The sequence below is a fragment of the Barbus barbus genome (assembly GCF_936440315.1).
Source record: "Barbus barbus genome assembly, chromosome: 17".
Lineage (NCBI taxonomy): Eukaryota > Metazoa > Chordata > Actinopteri > Cypriniformes > Cyprinidae > Barbus > Barbus barbus.
This window is the reverse complement of record NC_136745.1, coordinates 14418907-14438842: the sequence shown is the minus strand read 5'-3', so window position 1 is coordinate 14438842 and position 19936 is coordinate 14418907. Positions and strand designations below refer to the sequence as shown.

General features: G+C 38.3%; 1 protein-coding gene across 1 annotated transcript in view; it reads right to left on the bottom strand.

Moving 5' to 3' along the window:
• Nucleotides 1-264: 264 nt before the first annotated feature.
• LOC306883302 (netrin receptor UNC5A-like) overlaps nucleotides 265-19936 on the bottom strand; it is a 217337-nt gene continuing 197665 nt past the window's right edge. Inside the window, exons 13-16 of the mRNA XM_079438470.1 lie at nucleotides 6216-6365; nucleotides 3678-3842; nucleotides 2655-2833; nucleotides 265-576 (exon numbers count right to left, since the gene is read on the bottom strand). Coding sequence (XP_079294596.1) covers nucleotides 411-576; nucleotides 2655-2833; nucleotides 3678-3842; nucleotides 6216-6365 — 660 coding nt within the window. The 3' untranslated portion in view covers nucleotides 265-410. The remainder of the gene's footprint in view (nucleotides 577-2654; nucleotides 2834-3677; nucleotides 3843-6215; nucleotides 6366-19936) is intronic.

The window sequence follows — 19936 nt, the reverse complement described above, 5'->3', positions numbered from 1 at the left end:
CTTTCAAACCGATTCGTTTTAGTTTCCAGTCTGATATTAATATATCAATGTGCCTAACACAAATGTGGTTAGAAAGTACATATTGGTCAGTGATTGAGGGCAGGACCAGAATCATAGAATCTGCGATTTTCTATACACCATTATTTTCTAAACAAATGGATTTTTGTTCTGAGAAAGGGGCATTAGTCTCAGTCACAGTACATCTAAAAGCCCTGCCAGGTTCCTCCTGAGCCTGGTCTTGTTTTCTTTTTTTTTTCTTTTATTCCCTATTCACTAGGGAAGTGGCCTCATATAGTTGGGTAAACCCTGTTCTTTGATTTGTTTCTCATCTATGGTGGGGCGGGCAGAGGGTCGCGTCCTTCCCCCACCCCATCACTCAGAGACGGCCGCCGTGCTCCAGTTTTAATGTGTCAGCACTCCCCGTCTGACACCAGGAATATCATGGCCTCCTGCTTGCCAATCTCAGCCATCACAGCAGCAAGCTGATTGAGATTACCGCTGTGGAAGTGCTGGGTCTCCCATAAGTCCAGAATCACTGATGTGGGGCTCGCTTTGGATGCAAAGAAACTCATGTGCCTGGGGAGGCAAACAGAGGAAAGGAGATTGTCAGTCCTATTGTAGTCTGGATTGACAGATTGAGTCTGGTTTCATATTAAAAAGTCTTGCAGTTTATGTCTGACTTTTAAGCATCATAAGATATGCATATTATTATATTGCAAAACTAGAAAAAATATATATATTACTGATGCACAGTCTCAAGTTTTACATTTAATTTTCCTTCATGCATTTAGATGAACTTCAGCGCTTTTACTTTAGCTTTGGTTAGATTTGTTGACATAGAAATTAGATTGAAAATATTTGTCCATCAAAATTAGTTTGAGATTACATAATAGTTGGGAAAAACTCGTTGCAATGGATTAGAAAATAAAATAATACGAAAAATTGCAATATCATTATATTGATAACACTACAATAAGGTCTCATTTGTTAACAATAGATAACATGCATAAAATAACATGAACTAAGAATGAACATTAACAAAAGTTAGTAAATGCTGTAAAAGTACAATGTTACTTGTAGGGTTATATATAGGGTTAACCTAACCCTAACTCATATTCATGTTAGTTCACAGTGCATTAACTAAAGTCAATGTAAACAGATACAATTTTTGATCTTAAAAATTTGTTAGCAGATGTTTGGATTAACATTAGCTAAGATTCATAAATGCTTTAGAGGTATTTTTCATTGTTAGTTCATGTTAACCTATTTATTAACTAACGCTAGCAAATCAAACATTATTGCAATGACAGTGTTAATGACATTTAAATTTCAAAATAATAACATGATAGCAAATGTTGCACTAAATCGAATATACAAATTAAACACCAAAAAAGCAATGCTTGTTGTCTATGCAAATCACACATACACACAAAATATTTTAAATTTAAGATGAAATATGATCTGGACATTTTCAGAGAGATTCACTCAGCTATAGACTTCTGTTTTTGCTTCATAACCAGATACAATAAAAAAAACATATTAGAAATGCAATGAATATGCTTCACAATGCATGGTTTGTTTCATTGTGAGAAGTAAATCAGGATTGCAGGAGAGTCATAAGTCATTACTCCCTGAAATGAAGTAAAACATTAAGAAGCTTATCTTGCATTGTAAACCAAATACATCAACCTCTCTGTCACTCCATTCAAAGCGAGAGTAGAAAACCTATGCATGCTGGTCAAGGGAGACACAATAGCTGGACATAGTTGTTCCATGGAGGAATATAAAACAGTATTATTCATTCCAATATACTAAACCAATGCACGAACGCTCAAGTCTTCCGAACACGTGCTTTACACCCTTTTGTTAACTCCTAGACTAAAGCAGCCCAGCATTTTCATTTGATGAATTATCTACTGTGGGTCTCAGTCCTCTAAAAGGGTAAAGCCCAGGTTGCATGTGACCTTTTCCATTGACCAGGCTGAACCTTTCGGATCAAAGCTGATCAATAAGAACAAAGCAACCCCTTTTTGCAGCGTATTAGATGTTGCGAGATGCATCTCCCAAAGGAAGCTGAAGTGGGTTGTTCGATCTAACGGCCTTTTTCTGTACCTCAAATGCCTGGGGCTTTAAGTATTGTTTTCTACATGGTCTCTGTTCTCAGTGAGAAAAGGTTTACAGTCGGGGTTGTATTCACTGGCAGCACTGCTTTCAAGTCCTAAAACATTTTCTGAGGACAGTGTCTTGAGTAAAAAACCATTAAGAACGTTTCCACCTGTGTGGATTCTGTGCTTTTCCTTAACTAAGCAAATTAAAATTGATCGTTTTGGGCTAGTGTGCTAATTGAACACACACCACAACACTTCAAATTGTAATTAATTGGAGCAAATAAACATTATTGGACAAATGAAGTCTGCCCATTATGTTCCATTACCTGGAGGAAGTTCAACGGGACAGTAATTAAATCACTGCCTTGTAATTTCCTGTGAAAGTCTATATTTAATATGCAAGTGGAGAACTGCACAATCTGCTCTAGATATCGGCACTCTGCAAAAAACAGTTTCCGCAACTCACAACAAGAATCCTCATATTTATTCAACAGGATCCATTCCAGACCTTAAGAGATAATAGCTTCTAGCACTGAGAGATCTTACCTGTCAAGCTTCAGTCTCTGGGCCAGTAGTCTCCAATCTGCTCCGTTGGGACAGGGGGTGTCCAGACTGCTGCAGATCTTCTGTCGGATGAGGTAAGGGATCTGGAATGCGCTCGGACCAGCCAGGGCAGGGGTGCAGTTGTCCATTAACAGGAAATCAGAGTCCAGTGGTCTGATGTCCTGGAGTCAAGAGTCATTTCAACCTCATGTGTTACTCATTCCAACGGCAGACAGACTTAAAGATCTATGGAGAAGATCTACATTTGCATGAGAACAAGTTTGGTAAATAAATTTGTGGAATGTGAGAATTAAATTGAACTGAATTCAAAAATTAGTTGCATGAGTAGACTATAGTTAAATTCAAAAACAGTCTACATGAGGACCACAGTACCAAGTCTATTACATTTATTGAAATGAATGAATGAATGAATTCTATGCCAAATCCAAATTAGCTAAATTTAAATTCCAACTAATAATTTAAATTTAAGTGAAATTTCAATTCCAAAATCAATTTCAATTCTTATTATAAACCAAATTCAAAATCCAATTGTTTGCAGCAGAATCGGTTTGGAAAATAGTTAAAGAGAATGTGACATTCATAGCTTTTTGAGAAATATTTAAAATATGCATGTGTAGACTACATTTCAATTCAATTCATATTCATTTCACATTGAAACTCCAAATTCAAATTATAATACAAAATTAATATGTGTGCATATGTTTATGTGCATATGTGCAGACCACAGTATCAAGTCTATTCAATTTAGTTACATTTTCAACATGTCCACTTAAAAAAAGAGTCTATTTCAATTCTGTTCTAAATCCAAATCAACTGACCTAGGTTTTGGAGAATGTCAAAAAAGAATCTTAGGTATGCACACAATACAACATCAAATCATTTAAATTCAAGTCAAATTCTCATTGTAAACCAAATTCAAAATCACAAAACATCTCGTAAAGGAGCTTTAATAATACTAATCTCTACTGTTTACTGGGATATCATACTGCAGGTGGTCTCAGTTACCTTTGAGATGTTGAAGTCAAGGGTGAGGCTTTGTCCTTCTCCTTCTACCTGCCACACACACAGCGTGCAGGTGAGATCACAGGTGCTCAGGCTCTGTCTCTCCAGTGTGAAGGTGCAGTGCAGGGTCCGCTGAGAGCCGCTCCAGATGTGATAGAACGGGATCTCCTAAAGGACCAAAGACATGTCACTGAATTGTTACTGTCCATAACAAATCACTTCTGAAATCTACTCTCAGCCTTGTCAGAACTGATTGTTTAAAAAACATAAGCCAAATAAATCAGCAATAAATATATATTCTTATAATTCTTATAAGACAATGCGAAATATACAAATATAGAGTTAAGTGAATAGCTTTATGCATTGCCACATTTCAGTGCCGTAGAAGAATGCAGTTACATTTTTTCAACATGAATTATGCAAAAGTTTCCACGTTTTGGCAACCTTCGTCAAACTTTGGATCTGACATAAACCAGAGAACAGTTCTGGCACTTGGTAGATAATCCACACCTTCCTTTTCATTAAAAGTTCTCCACTTGAAAACAATAGATACAGCTGAATTTGACGGTCAGTAAGAGATGCAGACAAAGAAAAAGTCCAACACCTGATGATTTATGATGCTGTGTCTGCCGGTGCGAGTCTATGAAAGCGCTTCTAAATCTATTGTTGGCAACATTTTCACATGAAGCAGCAAAATAGTTTCTTTGTCTCTGCCAACAGTAGAACGTTCTTAAAAGCTAATTGTTCACAACCGGGGATTTGGATTTAATTTATGAAGGAGCACAATTCAGGAGATAGAGCAGATATGATATGATATAGCAGTCAAATAAAATAAGGACACGTACTAAAACAATACATTTAGTCTGTCAAATACAACACGTTCAGCATGACAGTCTGATTAGACTTATTATTTAGCTTTATAACATGCTCTCGTCTCATACCGTCTAATTAATTGTGAAGAGCGACACAAAAAACAAAGATAAGATCACGTTATTTAAGACTACACATCAATCATGAACCAATCAAACTGCAAATCAATAAAAGGCAGCGTTATTAGTCAATATGCAGTACCTCAGCTTACTCAAATGGGGGAGCTGTTACACAGACTGAAAAACCAAGCCTAGCAACATACTTATCTAAAAAATAGGGGACGTTCAGGTGAGAAAGTGTTTCCTCTATGCACATTTGTGCTGTAACACTGTTAGCTGGCATCTCCAAATCCTCGGAGGAGCTTTTTACGCCAAGATTCCTCCAGAATCCAGAGACGTTCCTCTGAGGCCCAGCATGCATGATCCAGGAAGGGAAATACGAGAAAAATCAGGTGTTGCAGCCTTGAGCATTTACATATTGGTCTATATTTAATCTCCTCCAGTGGGACAGAGTCCTGAGATGGGCAGAGTGGGTGAGGAAGCCGTATGAGAAAACAGCAGCGCTCTCAATCCTTCTTTACTCAAGAAGCCGTTAACTCGTAGCCAAGGCCGTGCATGTTATTAAGAGCAGACGTTCTAGGGTCCCTGCTTGCCAATTCACTCTATAATGGGCTTCTTTAGCAGTCCCGCACGTTCAGAAATACTCTAATGAGGCGAAACCAAAGAAATTTCCAATTACAGCAATCCGGAGGACATACCAGATCACACACCCTGTTAGAAAGCTCAGAGCAGCCACAGAGCACAGCACTTCAAATTTGCCCCCAAGAAAAAATAACTTGGCTAGCTAACTCTAACTCGTTCAATTACGCTTCGAAAAGACTTTGACAACAAAGATCAAAAAGACAAACATAACATCCACAGTACACGTTATAGAGGCAAAGAATTTCAAACAGAGGGAAAACTTTTTGCAGCTACTTTACCCTTGACTTCTTGTCACAATGCCAGAACAGTTTGGGCGGTTGCTAGGGTGTCGTTATGTGGTTACAAAATTGTTCTGCATGGATGTTAGCAGATAGTCATGTTGCTAGGACTTTTGCCTACACTCTCAGTAATAAAGGTATAAAAGCTGTCATTGGGTACTCTTTCAAAAGATATTATTATTTACCATCCAGAGCAGACTTAGCACTGCTTTTGCTCTGTTAACTCCGCATTATGGTACTAAATATGTACAGTGTGAAACGATGTGGTGTTAGAAGGCATGACACAAGAAAGGGATATTTGCTAAGGTTATTTGAAAACATACTTTATTTTTGTAGTTCTGATGACACTAGTAGTGCATAAACTGCCTAATCCACCTTTAACTATTACATATGTACAAAGCCCTCTTATATGTAGGTACTAATATATAGGCTACTTTTTGTAAGTGTGCACATTTTGAAAGGGTTTCACCCCAGTGACATCATTAGTACCTTTTTTTCTGAGAGTATATTTATTGTCTTCCAGGCCTTTTTTTTAAATTTAATGTTTCATATTTAATATTTGAGGTTGTGTGTTTTGAAAAACCGCTAACTCCAAGTATTAGCGCTAGCAATAGAGAAGCTCACTGTAGCAAACACCATTAATACAAGAAGTGCTGCTGCTGCAAGAGAGAAGGTGTTTTATAGAAACCCACCTGATAGCCGGCGAGTAGTTTGCTCCTCCAGTGTGCCTGGGGCATGTCGTGAATCGAGAGGCGCAGGTTATGGTAGCTGTCTTTGAAGAGCAGGACGTGAGGCTCGTCAATCAGTCGACCTCCCAGCTGTCCTTCCATCTGCATCACCTCCTGTGGAGCAACACAGCACAGCACAGTCGGTCAGGCCACGGCCCTCGTAACCCGGTTCCTTTTCCCCTACGCTGCTTTAATGTCACGCCAAGGTCAAGACAACTCTGGCGAACGCATCCACATCCAAGGGTGCTGGGGCAATGAAGGTTCGAGCTGAGCTATTCGTCAAGCGCTCATTTTTCGTGCATCAAAGATCCGCTTAATTTAATTTCTGTGGTTGTGCCAGGAGAAATTTGTACTCTCACGTCTAATATTTTCTTCTCAGTGGGGTTGGTATGGCAAGGCCATTTGTTGCCATCAGAACGGCCATCTGGAATTAGGTAATAATATCCACGCAAATCCTGGCTGATCTATCAATTCTTTTTCAGAGAACATCTCTCATGCTAAAGGAGTGCGCAGAGCAGAGGTCTCTGAAAGCCGAAAGACTCCCATCAAAAACCTCGGCTCGCACAGAGGAACTACAGCTCAAACAACATGATGAATTGGATGCCGAGGTTAGAGGACTGGCAGACCTTCCCAATCAGGACGGCAATCTTTCATAATATTCAAACTTGCTAACAAAACAACAGCACAAAGGTAAGGACTAAAGGAAAACGAAACAGGTGAAGCGTTCCCGAGAAGCGAGCTGCGGTGTGTATAAAAGAAAGCTACTTGAACGAATAGACAACAAATGGAGGAGAGAGGTGGGGTTGCGGTAATTGCCATATGTTTGATTCTTTTCAGTATGAATGTGGATGCACATGAATTGTGTTTGAGAGCGCCTCTAATTAAGATGGAGAATCTCAGTGATTTTTATCTGCACATGGACGATTCAATTTTCTGCACTCTTTACCAAGTATCGGCAGGCCCAGTTTCAATTAAAACGGTATAGATCCTGTTAATTATTCATTTGCAATACCTTCTGTACAAGTACCATATTATCTGCTTAACTACAGTTTCAAAAGCAAGTGAGCTTCCCAATGTCTGTTTCTTACAAGGAGACAATTGAAGGCAATTGCATTTGAGGAAGCTAAGCTAAACTAAACTAAACTAAAATAAAAATACAATACAATATAATACAATACAATACAACACAATCAATAAAACAAAATAAAATAAAAATACAATACAATAATAAAATAAAATATATCTTGTTGACTGTCTGTCTATCTATCTATCTATAATTATGATCAAATGTTACTTATTTTTAGCTTGTCACAATGCATTATGTCTTAGAATGAGGCCAGAACAAAGTATCTTTATATAACAAACTAAGCTAAAAATAAAAATTCTATACAAGTTTTGTCTCTGGTCTCAGGCATAAAACACATTTTTATCTTTTTAAAGACCACGAGTGGTTTCATGGGAGATAATGAAAGTAGTTTTAAACATTTTTACTATCGAGAGTCGGAAAGTCAAGCTACAGTCTTTCTCCATTAGCACAGCAAAGATAGAGACGTTGACATCTTTCACGGTTCTTCAGCCCAACCACTGAGGTGAATTTTAAGAGAACTGAATAGGTTAGAGGTCAAGATTTATCTCATGCCATTAGGCCGTATGTCAGTCAATGGCTAAGCGCACTCTAATCAGAAGAGGAATATAATCTCTCCTTCACAACAAAAGACACTTTATTTAGGCTACAAGCATCTCATTTTACGTCGTTCTCTTAAATACAATCACAATTGGAGGAATTAGCATTGCAAATTGCTGCTTATGGACTTTGATCCTGATTCTGACCTATCAGCACATCTAGCTGCCTAGTAATGGGAGACACAGAAAAGCACGCCAATTATCCCATTTGAATAACTAAGAGCATGTATACCAATGCAGACACAGTCCAGCCTGTCCACCCTACGTATATTAACAAGGCCAGCTCGAAATGATGAGCAGAAACATGTCAGTCTTGGCCCGCCGCTGCTGCATCTCAGCCAAGAACTGAGCTTGCCATGTGTGTGTTTGCTTTCAACATATGTCTCAGGCTGAGCGAATATTGGCCCTGTTTACACCCCATTGTCTTGTTAATAAATTGTCACAGAATTTCATTAAAACAATCCAAACATGACTTCTTTCAATGAAAAACCACTTAATTGCATGCAAAATACACTTTAAAAACAATATATCATACAACATACAATATATATATATTTACACAGTAAAAAAATAAAAAAATAAACTACAATAATATTTTTTAAGCATTTTACACGAAAGGAGATCCTATATCAATTAATCTGCTTTACAATAGTATTTTTGAGCCAAAAATATAAACATAATAATAATACTAAATGAATATAGAAATAATAAAAAAATTATACATCACTTTTTATTTAATAAAAATAAAATTTATATTATTTATAATTACAATATATGGTTTAAAATAATAAACAAACAAACAAATAGGGGATTTGAACTCCCCTAGCACAAAAATAACTACTGATTTTTATTTATTTATTTTCTCTTTGGTCATGTCTTTTCTTGCTTGAGGCACCAAGAAAGCCAGAACTGCCACTTGTGCGTGTGCATTACACCCTTGACAAGAACTGTAGTAACTACACCATTTTGGCAGAAACTGGTCTCCACTGTATTTTTGTAAAGAGTCGTTTAAAGTATATAAGACAAAGTTAAGTTTTCATCGATGAAGACAAGATGGTGATGACTTAGCCATATAAAATACTTGGGAAAAAAAGGATTTTCTATTCTTTGACAGTGACTTTAGACTAAAAAAAACAACAACAAAAAATAGGATGAAGCCCACCCTCTGTCTTTTTCATACTCACTGGAAAACTAAGAACTGTAGGGTGAAAAAGAGAGCGAGCGATATAATACAAAAAACGAATGGAGAGGAGACAGAGGCAGCTTAACACTGGTGTCTTCGGGTCAGAAGAGTGGTAAGCTTTAGAGAGACAGATAACAGGATTATGGGAAGCATGGCCACAGTCCTCCGGAGCCCACAAACCCTTCATCCTCACAGGCCTGGACAGCTCCTGTGGTGTGCTGAGCAGGGGCTCTGACGGACTACTGCTACACTGCATTTGGGAATACAAGAAACTCTTCTATAGTTTATCTCCCCTCGCCGTCTTTGACAGAAGGAGGTTAGATGCTCTGCTACAACTCACACGCTACAAACGCTCCTCTACCAAACACACACAAGCTAAATATTTAAAAGCCATTCAGGCAAAAGGGCAATGTGTTTACAAAGTTCACAGTCACCCAAACGTCCATTAAGATAAAACACTTAATGTCAACTCTCAGAAGATTGAACCGCAGCGGTCAAAAGTTCATGTTTTTTGCTTTTTGTTGTGAGGTTGCTAGGGTGTTCTGGGTAGTTGTTAGGGTGGCCAAGTTTAGTACTTATCGTTATGGGTTTGTTCAAGTCCAAGCCCCCAAGTATGAGCAATAATAATGATGATGCATGCTTTAATAAATTCCTTCTAGTAAATCTATCTCAGAGCTATTCAAATAAAAATCTATTAAACATGAATGTGGGCAGAGTGGGCTCTATCCATTTTGTCCCCACCGGCTTGCCAGTAATAAGGTACAAAAAATAACCATCATACCATATAAAATCAAAATGAGCACGCCATAAATTAACAACCACGAGACAAGTTTGTTATGCAACATCTTAAATCAGTGAACTAAATAAAAAGGCTTTGATTTTAATGACAGTATAGATCTGCAGTAATAAAAGATTTCTTTCAGTCTGTTTTACAACTTAATCTCAACTGTCTCACAGCGCATAAAGATATGAGAGCATAACAACGTTGACTAATTTCCGCATGGCGTCTTCCGCGACTTCTCAGCCGTGAGAAAACAGACCTTGCACTTTCTGAGCTGATGAGCAAGTCAGAAAAGTCAGAAAAGAGATCTGAATGATGGAGGCAAACATTTCACAGATGTAAATCATCTAGACATATGTCTGTGAGTTTTCTCCAGCTGGTGACGAGGTTATTTTTCTCCTTTCCACCCAACACCTCAAATATTTATCTCCCTTACCTCCTCTCTCTGATTAAAAACTAAGAACACGAGCGATGTACGAGTAGCTTTCCAAACAAGCATTCCAGAGAAACGAATTTGACATACAGAGCAATCAGAGCAACACACAGGCTTTGTTTTGTCTCGTTCTCTCTCGTCGTCGGTTGATGAAACCGACTGTCTAGTTAAATGTTACGTCAGTGATCAAAGCCATGCACCATTTTTGGTTTCTCCCCCCGACAGTGTGAATGCATGCACATACGTGCAAATTATGCTCAGATGTTAGGTCAAATATGAGAATGCTTGCTCTCCTCTCTCTCTATTTGTTTCTAGCCCAGTCAGCAGATAGAAAACACCAGACGTGGCTCCTCAGACATTTGGCTGCTGGGTTGAAAGATCTGGAAGGAGAAGAGAATATCACACGGGTCTTGATTAAATGTGAACAACGTTTGGAAAGACCTTTGGCACCAAAGGTCATCGCTCATTCATCTCTGAAACGAGAGGATATTTTATAATCCACTGCCTGGTGACAAGCCAGATAAACCAGTGAACCCAAAACGTTCCTCTGCTGGTGCTTCAAACCGTTTTGCAACATGTTAGTGCACTATAATCTGGATCTTTATGCTCATTCTGCAGTGGATGCAGACACTGCCAATCTTGCTTTGTTGAAAGGTCAAATACTATGGTGAGATCACATCAAGAATGAAAGGGTCAGAGCCTTGGCGTAGTGGTTTGTGTGTGTCCAACACTGAGGCTCAAATAAGGTCAGCATGGTCTAATAAGGTCAGGTTTACATTTGGAGGTCATGCATGTTAATAAGCACTATAAATAACCATTTCAAAGGAGATGTCTCTTACAGGTCCTGTAGTTGAGCTTTAGGAAGGGCAGCTATGATGGGTCCAGCTACAGTAAAACCAGCAGTGGAAGCAGTTCTGAAACAGGCAGCTGTACATTAAATATTTATCTAATTGGTCCCATAAGACTCACAAACATATTGGAAGCATCTTTGCTGAAATGTCACTGACTCCCAAATGTCAAACTTATGATTAAAGACAATTATTGTTTTAATGTGGCTTAATTGGGAGATTAAAGATTTATGTTGTTTTAGGCACAAGCAAAGCTTGTGAGAAGGAAAGCGTGAATAGGAAAGAAACCGGAAAGGAGAAAAAGTATTTGTATAGTGTGGCAAGTTCTTAGCTTAACGGAAGAGAGACATCCACCAAAATTAATAGAGGTATCCTTTTCATTTGTGGTGCATTACCATTTCTCGAAGTAATGTAGTAGCCCTGCGGCAATCAAAATGCAATTAATATTCACCTAAGATGATGGTGGAGAAAGATGTATAAAAAAAAACCAATGCATCTTTGTCATGACCGATGCTTCTAATGTTATGCTAATTCCGAAATCCTCTTCTGTTATCAGCAACGATTAGCATAATAATTCCATCACAATAAATCAGCCTTGCATCTTTGAAGGAAAGTCAATCAGGGACTCAGATGTGGTTCTCAGGGGGTGAAACACCTGTTAGACCACAAACATCCCAGCAGGCACACAACGTCATATGACGTTAATATTAGGTTGGATTTAGGTCGCGACGTCAGGTGACCAAAATTCAATGTCAAGCCAACGTCTAATGACAACGTTGATTTGACGTCCAGGACCGACGTCAATTGACGTTGATATTTAGTTGTTTTCAGGTTGTGTTGGGAAGTAACCAAAATCCAACGTCGAACCAACGTCTAAAGCCAACGTCATATTGACGTCAAATACTGATATACAGTCGTCGGGTATGGCAACCAAAACCCAACGTCGCCTAGACGTCATAATGGTAACGTCCACACAACGTCAGATTCTAACATCATTTGACGTTGTTTTTAGGTTGTGGCATTAACTAACCAAAATCCAACGTCGAGCCAACGTCTTAAGCCAACGTCATATTGACGTCAAATACTGATATACAGTCGTCGGGTATGGCAACCAAAACCCAACGTCGCCTAGACGTCATAATGGTAACGTCCACACAACGTCAGATTCTAACATCATTTGACGTTGTTTTTAGGTTGTGGCATTAACTAACCAAAATCCAACGTCGAGCCAACGTCTAAAGCCAACGTCATATTGACGTCAAATACTGATATACAGTCATCGGGTATGGCAACCAAAACCCAACGTCGCCTAGACGTCATAATGGTAACGTCCACACAACGTCAGATTCTAACATCATTTGACGTTGTTTTTAGGTTGTGGCATTAACAAACCAAAATCCAACGTCGAGCCAACGTCTAAAGCCAACGTCATATTGACGTCAAATACTGATATACAGTCGTCGGGTATGGCAACCAAAACCCAACGTCGCCTAGACGTCATAATGGTAACGTCCACACAACGTCAGATTCTAACATCATTTGACGTTGTTTTTAGGTTGTGGCATTAACTAACCAAAATCCAACGTCGAGCCAACGTCTAAAGCCAACGTCATATTGACGTCAAATACTGATATACAGTCGTCGGGTATGGCAACCAAAACCCAACGTCGCCTAGACGTCATAATGGTAACGTCCACACAACGTCAGATTCTAACATCATTTGACGTTGTTTTTAGGTTGTGGCATTAACTAACCAAAATCCAACGTCGAGCCAACGTCTTAAGCCAACGTCATATTGACGTCAAATACTGATATACAGTCGTCGGGTATGGCAACCAAAACCCAACGTCGCCTAGACGTCATAATGGTAACGTCCACACAACGTCAGATTCTAACATTATTTGACGTTGTTTTTAGCTTGTGGCATTAACTAACCAAAATCCAACGTCGAGCCAACGTCTTAAGCCAACGTCATATTGACGTCAAATACTGATATACAGTCGTCGGGTAAGGCAACCAAAACCCAACGTCGCCTAGACGTCATAATGGTAACGTCCACACAGCGTCAGATTCTAACATCATTTGACGTTGTTTTTAGGTTGTGGCATTAACTAACCAAAATCCAACGTCGAGCCAACGTCTTAAGCCAACGTCATATTGACGTCAAATACTGATATACAGTCGTCGGGTATGGCAACCAAAACCCAACGTCGCCTAGACGTCATAATGGTAACGTCCACACAACGTCAGATTCTAACATAATTTGACGTTGTTTTTAGGTTGTGGCATTAACTAACCAAAATCCAACGTCGAGCCAACGTCTAAAGCCAACGTCATATTGACGTCAAATACTGATATACAGTCGTCGGGTATGGCAACCAAAACCCAACGTAGGCTAGACGTCCTAATGGTAACGTCCACACAACGTCAGATTCTAACATCATTTGACGTTGTTTTTAGGTTGTGGCATTAACTAACCAAAATCCAACATCGAGCCAACGTCTTAAGCCAACGTCATATTGACGTCAAATACTGATATACAGTGGTCAGGTGTGGCAACCAAAACCCAACGTCGCATAGACGTCATAATGGTAACGTCCACACAACGTCAGATTCTAACATCATTTGACGTTGTTTTTAGGTTGTGGCATTAACTAACCAAAATCCAACGTCGAGCCAACGTCTTAAGCCAACGTCATATTGACGTCAAATACTGATATACAGTCGTCGGGTATGGCAACCAAAACCCAACGTCGCCTAGACGTCATAATGGTAACGTCCACACAACGTCAGATTCTAACATCGTTTGACGTTGTTTTTAGGTTGTGGCATTAACTAACCAAAATCCAACGTCGAGCCAACGTCTTAAGCCAACGTCATATTGACGTCAAATACTGATATACAGTGGTCAGGTGTGGCAACCAAAACCCAACGTCGCATAGACGTCATAATGGTAACGTCCACACAACGTCAGATTCTAACATCATTTGACGTTGTTTTTAGGTTGTGGCATTAACTAACCAAAATCCAACGTCGAGCCAACGTCTTAAGCCAACGTCATATTGACGTCAAATACTGATATACAGTCGTCGGGTATGGCAACCAAAACCCAACGTCGCCTAGACGTCATAATGGTAACGTCCACACAACGTCAGATTCTAACATCATTTGACGTTGTTTTTAGGTTGTGGCATTAACTAACCAAAATCCAACGTCGAGCCAACGTCTAAAGCCAACGTCATATTGACGTCAAATACTGATATACAGTCGTCGGGTATGGCAACCAAAACCCAACGTCGCCTAGACGTCATAATGGTAACGTCCACACAACATCAGATTCTAACATCATTTGACGTTGTTTTTAGGTTGTGGCATTGACTAACCAAAATCCAACGTCGAGCCAACGTCTAAAGCCAACGTCATATTGACGTCAAATACTGATATACAGTGGTCAGGTATGGCAACCAAAACCCAACGTCGGCTAGACGTCATAATGGTAACGTCCACACAACGTCAGAGTCTAACATCATTTGACGTTGTTTTTAGGTTGTGGCATTAACTAACCAAAATCCAACGTCGAGCCAACGTCTTAAGCCAACGTCATATTGACGTCAAATACTGATAAACAGTCGTCAGGTATGGCAACCAAAATCCAACGTCGAGCCAACGTCTAAAGCCAACGTCATATTGACGTCAAATACTGATATACAGTCGTCGGGTATGGCAACCAAATCCCAACGTCGTCTAGACGTCATAATGGTAACGTCCACACAACGTCAGATTCTAACATCATTTGACGTTGGTTTTAGGTTGTGGCATTAACTAACCAAAATCCAACGTCGAGCCAACGTCTTAAGCCAACGTCATATTGACGTCAAATACTGATATACAGTCGTCGGGTATGGCAACCAAAACCCAACGTCGACTAGACGTCATAATGGTAACGTCCACACAACGTCAGATTCTAACATCATTTGACGTTGTTTTTAGGTTGTGGCATTAACTAACCAAATTCCAACGTCGAGCCAATGTCTTAAGCCAACATCATATTGACGTCAAATACTGATATACAGTCGTCAGGTATGGCAACCAAAACCCAACGTCGACTAGACGTCATAATGGTAATGTCCACACAACGTCAAATTATAACATCGTTTGACGTTGATCTATAGTTAGTATTAGGTTGTGGCATAAAATAACCAAAATCCAACGTCAAGCCAACATCTTAAGCCACGTTCATATTGACGTCAAATACTCATATACAGTCGTCAGGTATGGCAACCAAAACCCAACGTCTCCTAGACGTCATATTGGTAATGCCCACTCAGTGTCAAACTCTAACATCATTAGACGTTGGTCTTTTGTTATTTTCAGGTTGCGGTATTAACTAACTAAAATCCAACGTCGAGCCAACGTCTTAAGCCAACGTCATATTGACGTCAAATACTGATATACAGTCGTCGGGTATGGCAACCAAAACCCAACGTCGACTAGACGTCATAATGGTAACGTCCACACAACGTCAGATTCTAACATCATTTGACGTTGTTTTTAGGTTGTGGCATTAACTAACCAAATTCCAACGTCGAGCCAATGTCTTAAGCCAACATCATATTGACGTCAAATACTGATATACAGTCGTCAGGTATGGCAACCAAAACCCAACGTCGACTAGACGTCATAATGGTAATGTCCACACAACGTCAAATTATAACATCGTTTGACGTTGATCTATAGTTAGTATTAGGTTGTGGCATAAAATAACCAAAATCCAACGTCAAGCCAACATCTTAAGCCACGTTCATATTGACGTCAAATACTCATATACAGTCGTCAGGTATGGCAACCAAAACCCAACGTCTCCTAGACGTCATATTGGTAATGCCCACTCAGTGTCAAACTCTAACATCATTAGACGTTGGTCTTTTGTTATTTTCAGGTTGCGGTATTAACTAACTAAAATCCAAAGTCGAGTCAACATCTAAAGCCAACGTCATATTCATGTCAGTTACTGACATTCAGTTGTTAGGTATGGCGACCAAAACCCAACGTCACGTAGATGTTATAATGGTAATGTACACACAACGTCAAATTCTTACATCATTAGATGTTGATCTTTTGTTAGGTTTAGGTTGTCGCATTAACAAACCAAAATCCAACGTCGAGCCAACGTCTTAAGCCGATGTCATATTGACGTCAAATACTGATATAGTCATGAGTTAAAAAAATAAAATAAAAATTTCACAAGAGAACTGTACATTTAATGCTGTTTTTACAGTATTTTTCTGTTATTTTAAATTATTAGCAAAATTCTTTAGAACAACTTCTATAAATTAACAAATGTTATTTTAAGTAGCTATAATGTTATTAATCACAATTTTTTTAAGACAGGAAAATGGTTGTATTATTTATACTCTATTTTTTTCTGTTGTCTTAAATTGCATATAAATTAATGTAAATTCATACAAATAATCTGTAATATGTAGCTCATTAAAGGTTTATGTCCATAGCTGTTTAGCATTTTTCTTTGTAACTTTAAAGCACATCATATCAGTTTTATATTTAGGTGTTTTTACATTTAAACTCTGCAATTCTGAACACAAATATAGCTGACTTATTTCATTACATCAAAATATGCATAGTCTGTTTTTTAAAGCTGCACTACTCTCCAGGTTGAAACTTTCATGCCTCTGCTCACACACCAGCTAATCCAAATAGCTTTGCAATGGAAATTGTGAACAGAGAAAAGTATGCATAATCTTTAAAAGCTCAAACAAAAACAAACAAAAAAACATTGACTTCACAAACACGTCATACAGACATCGAAAAATATTGGTTTGCTATCTGATCAGAGTATGCATTTGTTATTTGTGTGAGAGAAACCCTATATCTACTGAGAAATTTGAAATGAGAAAAAAACAAGAGCATAGAGAAAAGGGTCTGAGAGGACTGGAATGCATACATTCCATGCAATGTGTAGAAAACATACTTTCAAATATGGAAAATTTAGAATCCTCAATTTGTCAAATGTGCATGTCTGCGTTATGGAAACACCTTGCTGTGAGGTGACTGCATAACCACGGAGTAATTTGCTGTTGCAAGCAATACAGTGATGAAATTAATAAGAGTACATTCATTATCAAAGGCCTCAATTATTGTTGAATTAGTCGCACATCAACATTTACAGTTTACATTTTCCCATACCACAAATGCTGTAACAGCATTGCCACTGCAGTCAGTGTAGACAAATGTTGCAATTATGATAGTGTTTGTAGTAAGTGTTACTGTGGACAAAGGAATAAACCTAAACCAACAGGTGGTGTAACACTTACAGCAAAGGGTCAGATATAGAAAATGCCACAGTTGTAGGCACAGCTGCATTTAGGCATAAGAGTGGTTATACAGTTGAGGCAAGGGATTTGTTAAAGTTCAAAAGGGTCATCATTGGTCATGTGAATGTAACTGTAATTTACAAGTATAGCCAGACATGTAAACACCTTCTCTGTACTCCTAAACCTAACCCTATTTTAACTATAAATTCATATGGAAATTATAGGTGAATAGTGAATGGCACAGATGTACCTGACCCTGGTTTTGAGCATAAGTGAAAACACAATTTTACCAATTACTTACATGTAACAGCCTAAAAAATAAAAATCAATACATATTTGCTATCTTTTGTTTAAAACATTTTTTTTTCTACAGTTACAATGTTGTTTGACGTCTCTCTATGTTGCTTTGTTCGTGATTGGTCAGATTCCTGGATGACATTCAGATTAACCAATGACAGCAGGGCACGCCTCCTCCCGCTCAGATTTGAATATTGAGCTCAGTCGTTACAGCAGCTCTGTTTATCTGCAGTCCTGCTCCGTTCAGTGCTCTAGGAATGGCTTTCACATGATTGTCTCATATCTGACAGATGAGTTATTATTTTGACCGATTTTGAGTTATGCGGTGTCGATTGAGAACACAGACACAATGGCTATGGACACATAATGGAAACACAGAAGGTACCTCTTATAATTGTTTTTTTGTTACTGTTAAAGTGATATGATAATCGCGATGACATAATCTGTTACTGTGTTTTGTGATTATGTTTTAATACTGTCCAGATAAGGCTGTGTGACGATGTCTTGGGCATGATTAAAAGTGACTCGTTGTTGTTGTTTTTATATCGCGAAATGTAAATATATCCGCGTAGCGTTAGTACTACAAGTTCTGGAGGTTTATGTAATGGATAGATATAAGTTACATGAATGACAGAATAAATAGCGGGAGCTTGACCTTAATACGAGTTAAGTACTGAAGGCCGCCTTTTGCTGATCTTATTTTTAATAACAGAATGAAATAGTAAAAATAACGATATTGTTATTTTATTGTAAAATAAAATGTCTCACTCTGGAACATGAACAACTGACGTGTTCAACAGAGAGATCATGAAAGCACCTGAAGAATACTATGCAAACCATGCTTTCGGATCCAACTTACTGCTAAGTGTTTGTATAAAGCTGGTGAGTAAGTTAGCCAAACTTTTTGTAAGCCTGTCTGTCTCTGTCAGTAAGTCAACAATTACTATTGTTTTATTAAACCTGTTAAATATTTGTGTGTGTGTGTGTGTGTTTTCCCTCTCATGGTCCAGAGGTTTTGGGATTGAAAATCTTCTGCCATATGATCTTCTGTAAAAGTGAGTATTCATAATGCTTTAATGATCATGTGCCGTTATATGTGCTGAAATGTGAACATGGGCAAAGCAGGCAAACTCTGCACCAAGGCACCACTCTGATTCAGACTTAATTCTTGAGTTTAGCTCACTCAAAATCAAAACTCCCTCATCATTTTCTAACCCTCATGTCTTTTTTAATCTTCTTTTGTGTTCCACAGAAAAAAAAGTCAGTTATGCAGGTTGGAAAAGACATAAGTGAGTAAATGATGACATCATTTTCATCATATCCACCTTATTCTTCACATAAAAATGGCCCATTTATAGATTTTATGGGTCTTGCTTCCAGATATTTTTACTTTTTTAGCTGTACAGAACTGCTCGTTTAGGTGTTTGATATTGCAAATTGGTTTGTCATACCATATTATTTTAGTGTATTATCTTAATTATGAACACACTGGTTTGTAATACAAACAGTTTTACTATTTACTGCATGTTGTTATTGTTATTTAAGGCTAATGAACTTGAAGTCTCGCCCAGGCTTACTTCTGCGTTTAGGAATAAGGTGGATGAAGTATGAAGATACTTGAGTAATTTAATGATCTCCTCAAGTACATTTGTTAGACATCACCCACGTGTGATAGAAAAGCAGTGTAAACAGATTAATAATTTTATTAGTTATAAATATACAGGTATTAGCATTTTAGCAATTGATAAAATATTATTATTTTTTTTTTAGTGTACTAATTGCCATTTTTTTACATCTGGGAAAAGTTGTTATTTGTTGTGAATACTCATTTCTTTATTTGTATTTCCTGTAGCTCAAATAGTAGAGCATGGCGCTAGCAACGCCAAGATCATGGGTTCGATTCCCAGGGAAAGCAAGAGCTGATAAAATGTAAAAACTGTAACTTGAATGCAATGTAAGCCGCTTTGGATAAAAGTGTCTGCTAAATGTAAATGTATTTACAATTACAAGTAGGGTTAACTTGTAACTTGCTCAAGGGTAACTCAAGCCCTGTTTACACTAGTGGGTTTCCTGCCAGGACTGAGACTCGAACCCATGACCTTCAGGCTACGAGTCTGCCTCTCTAACC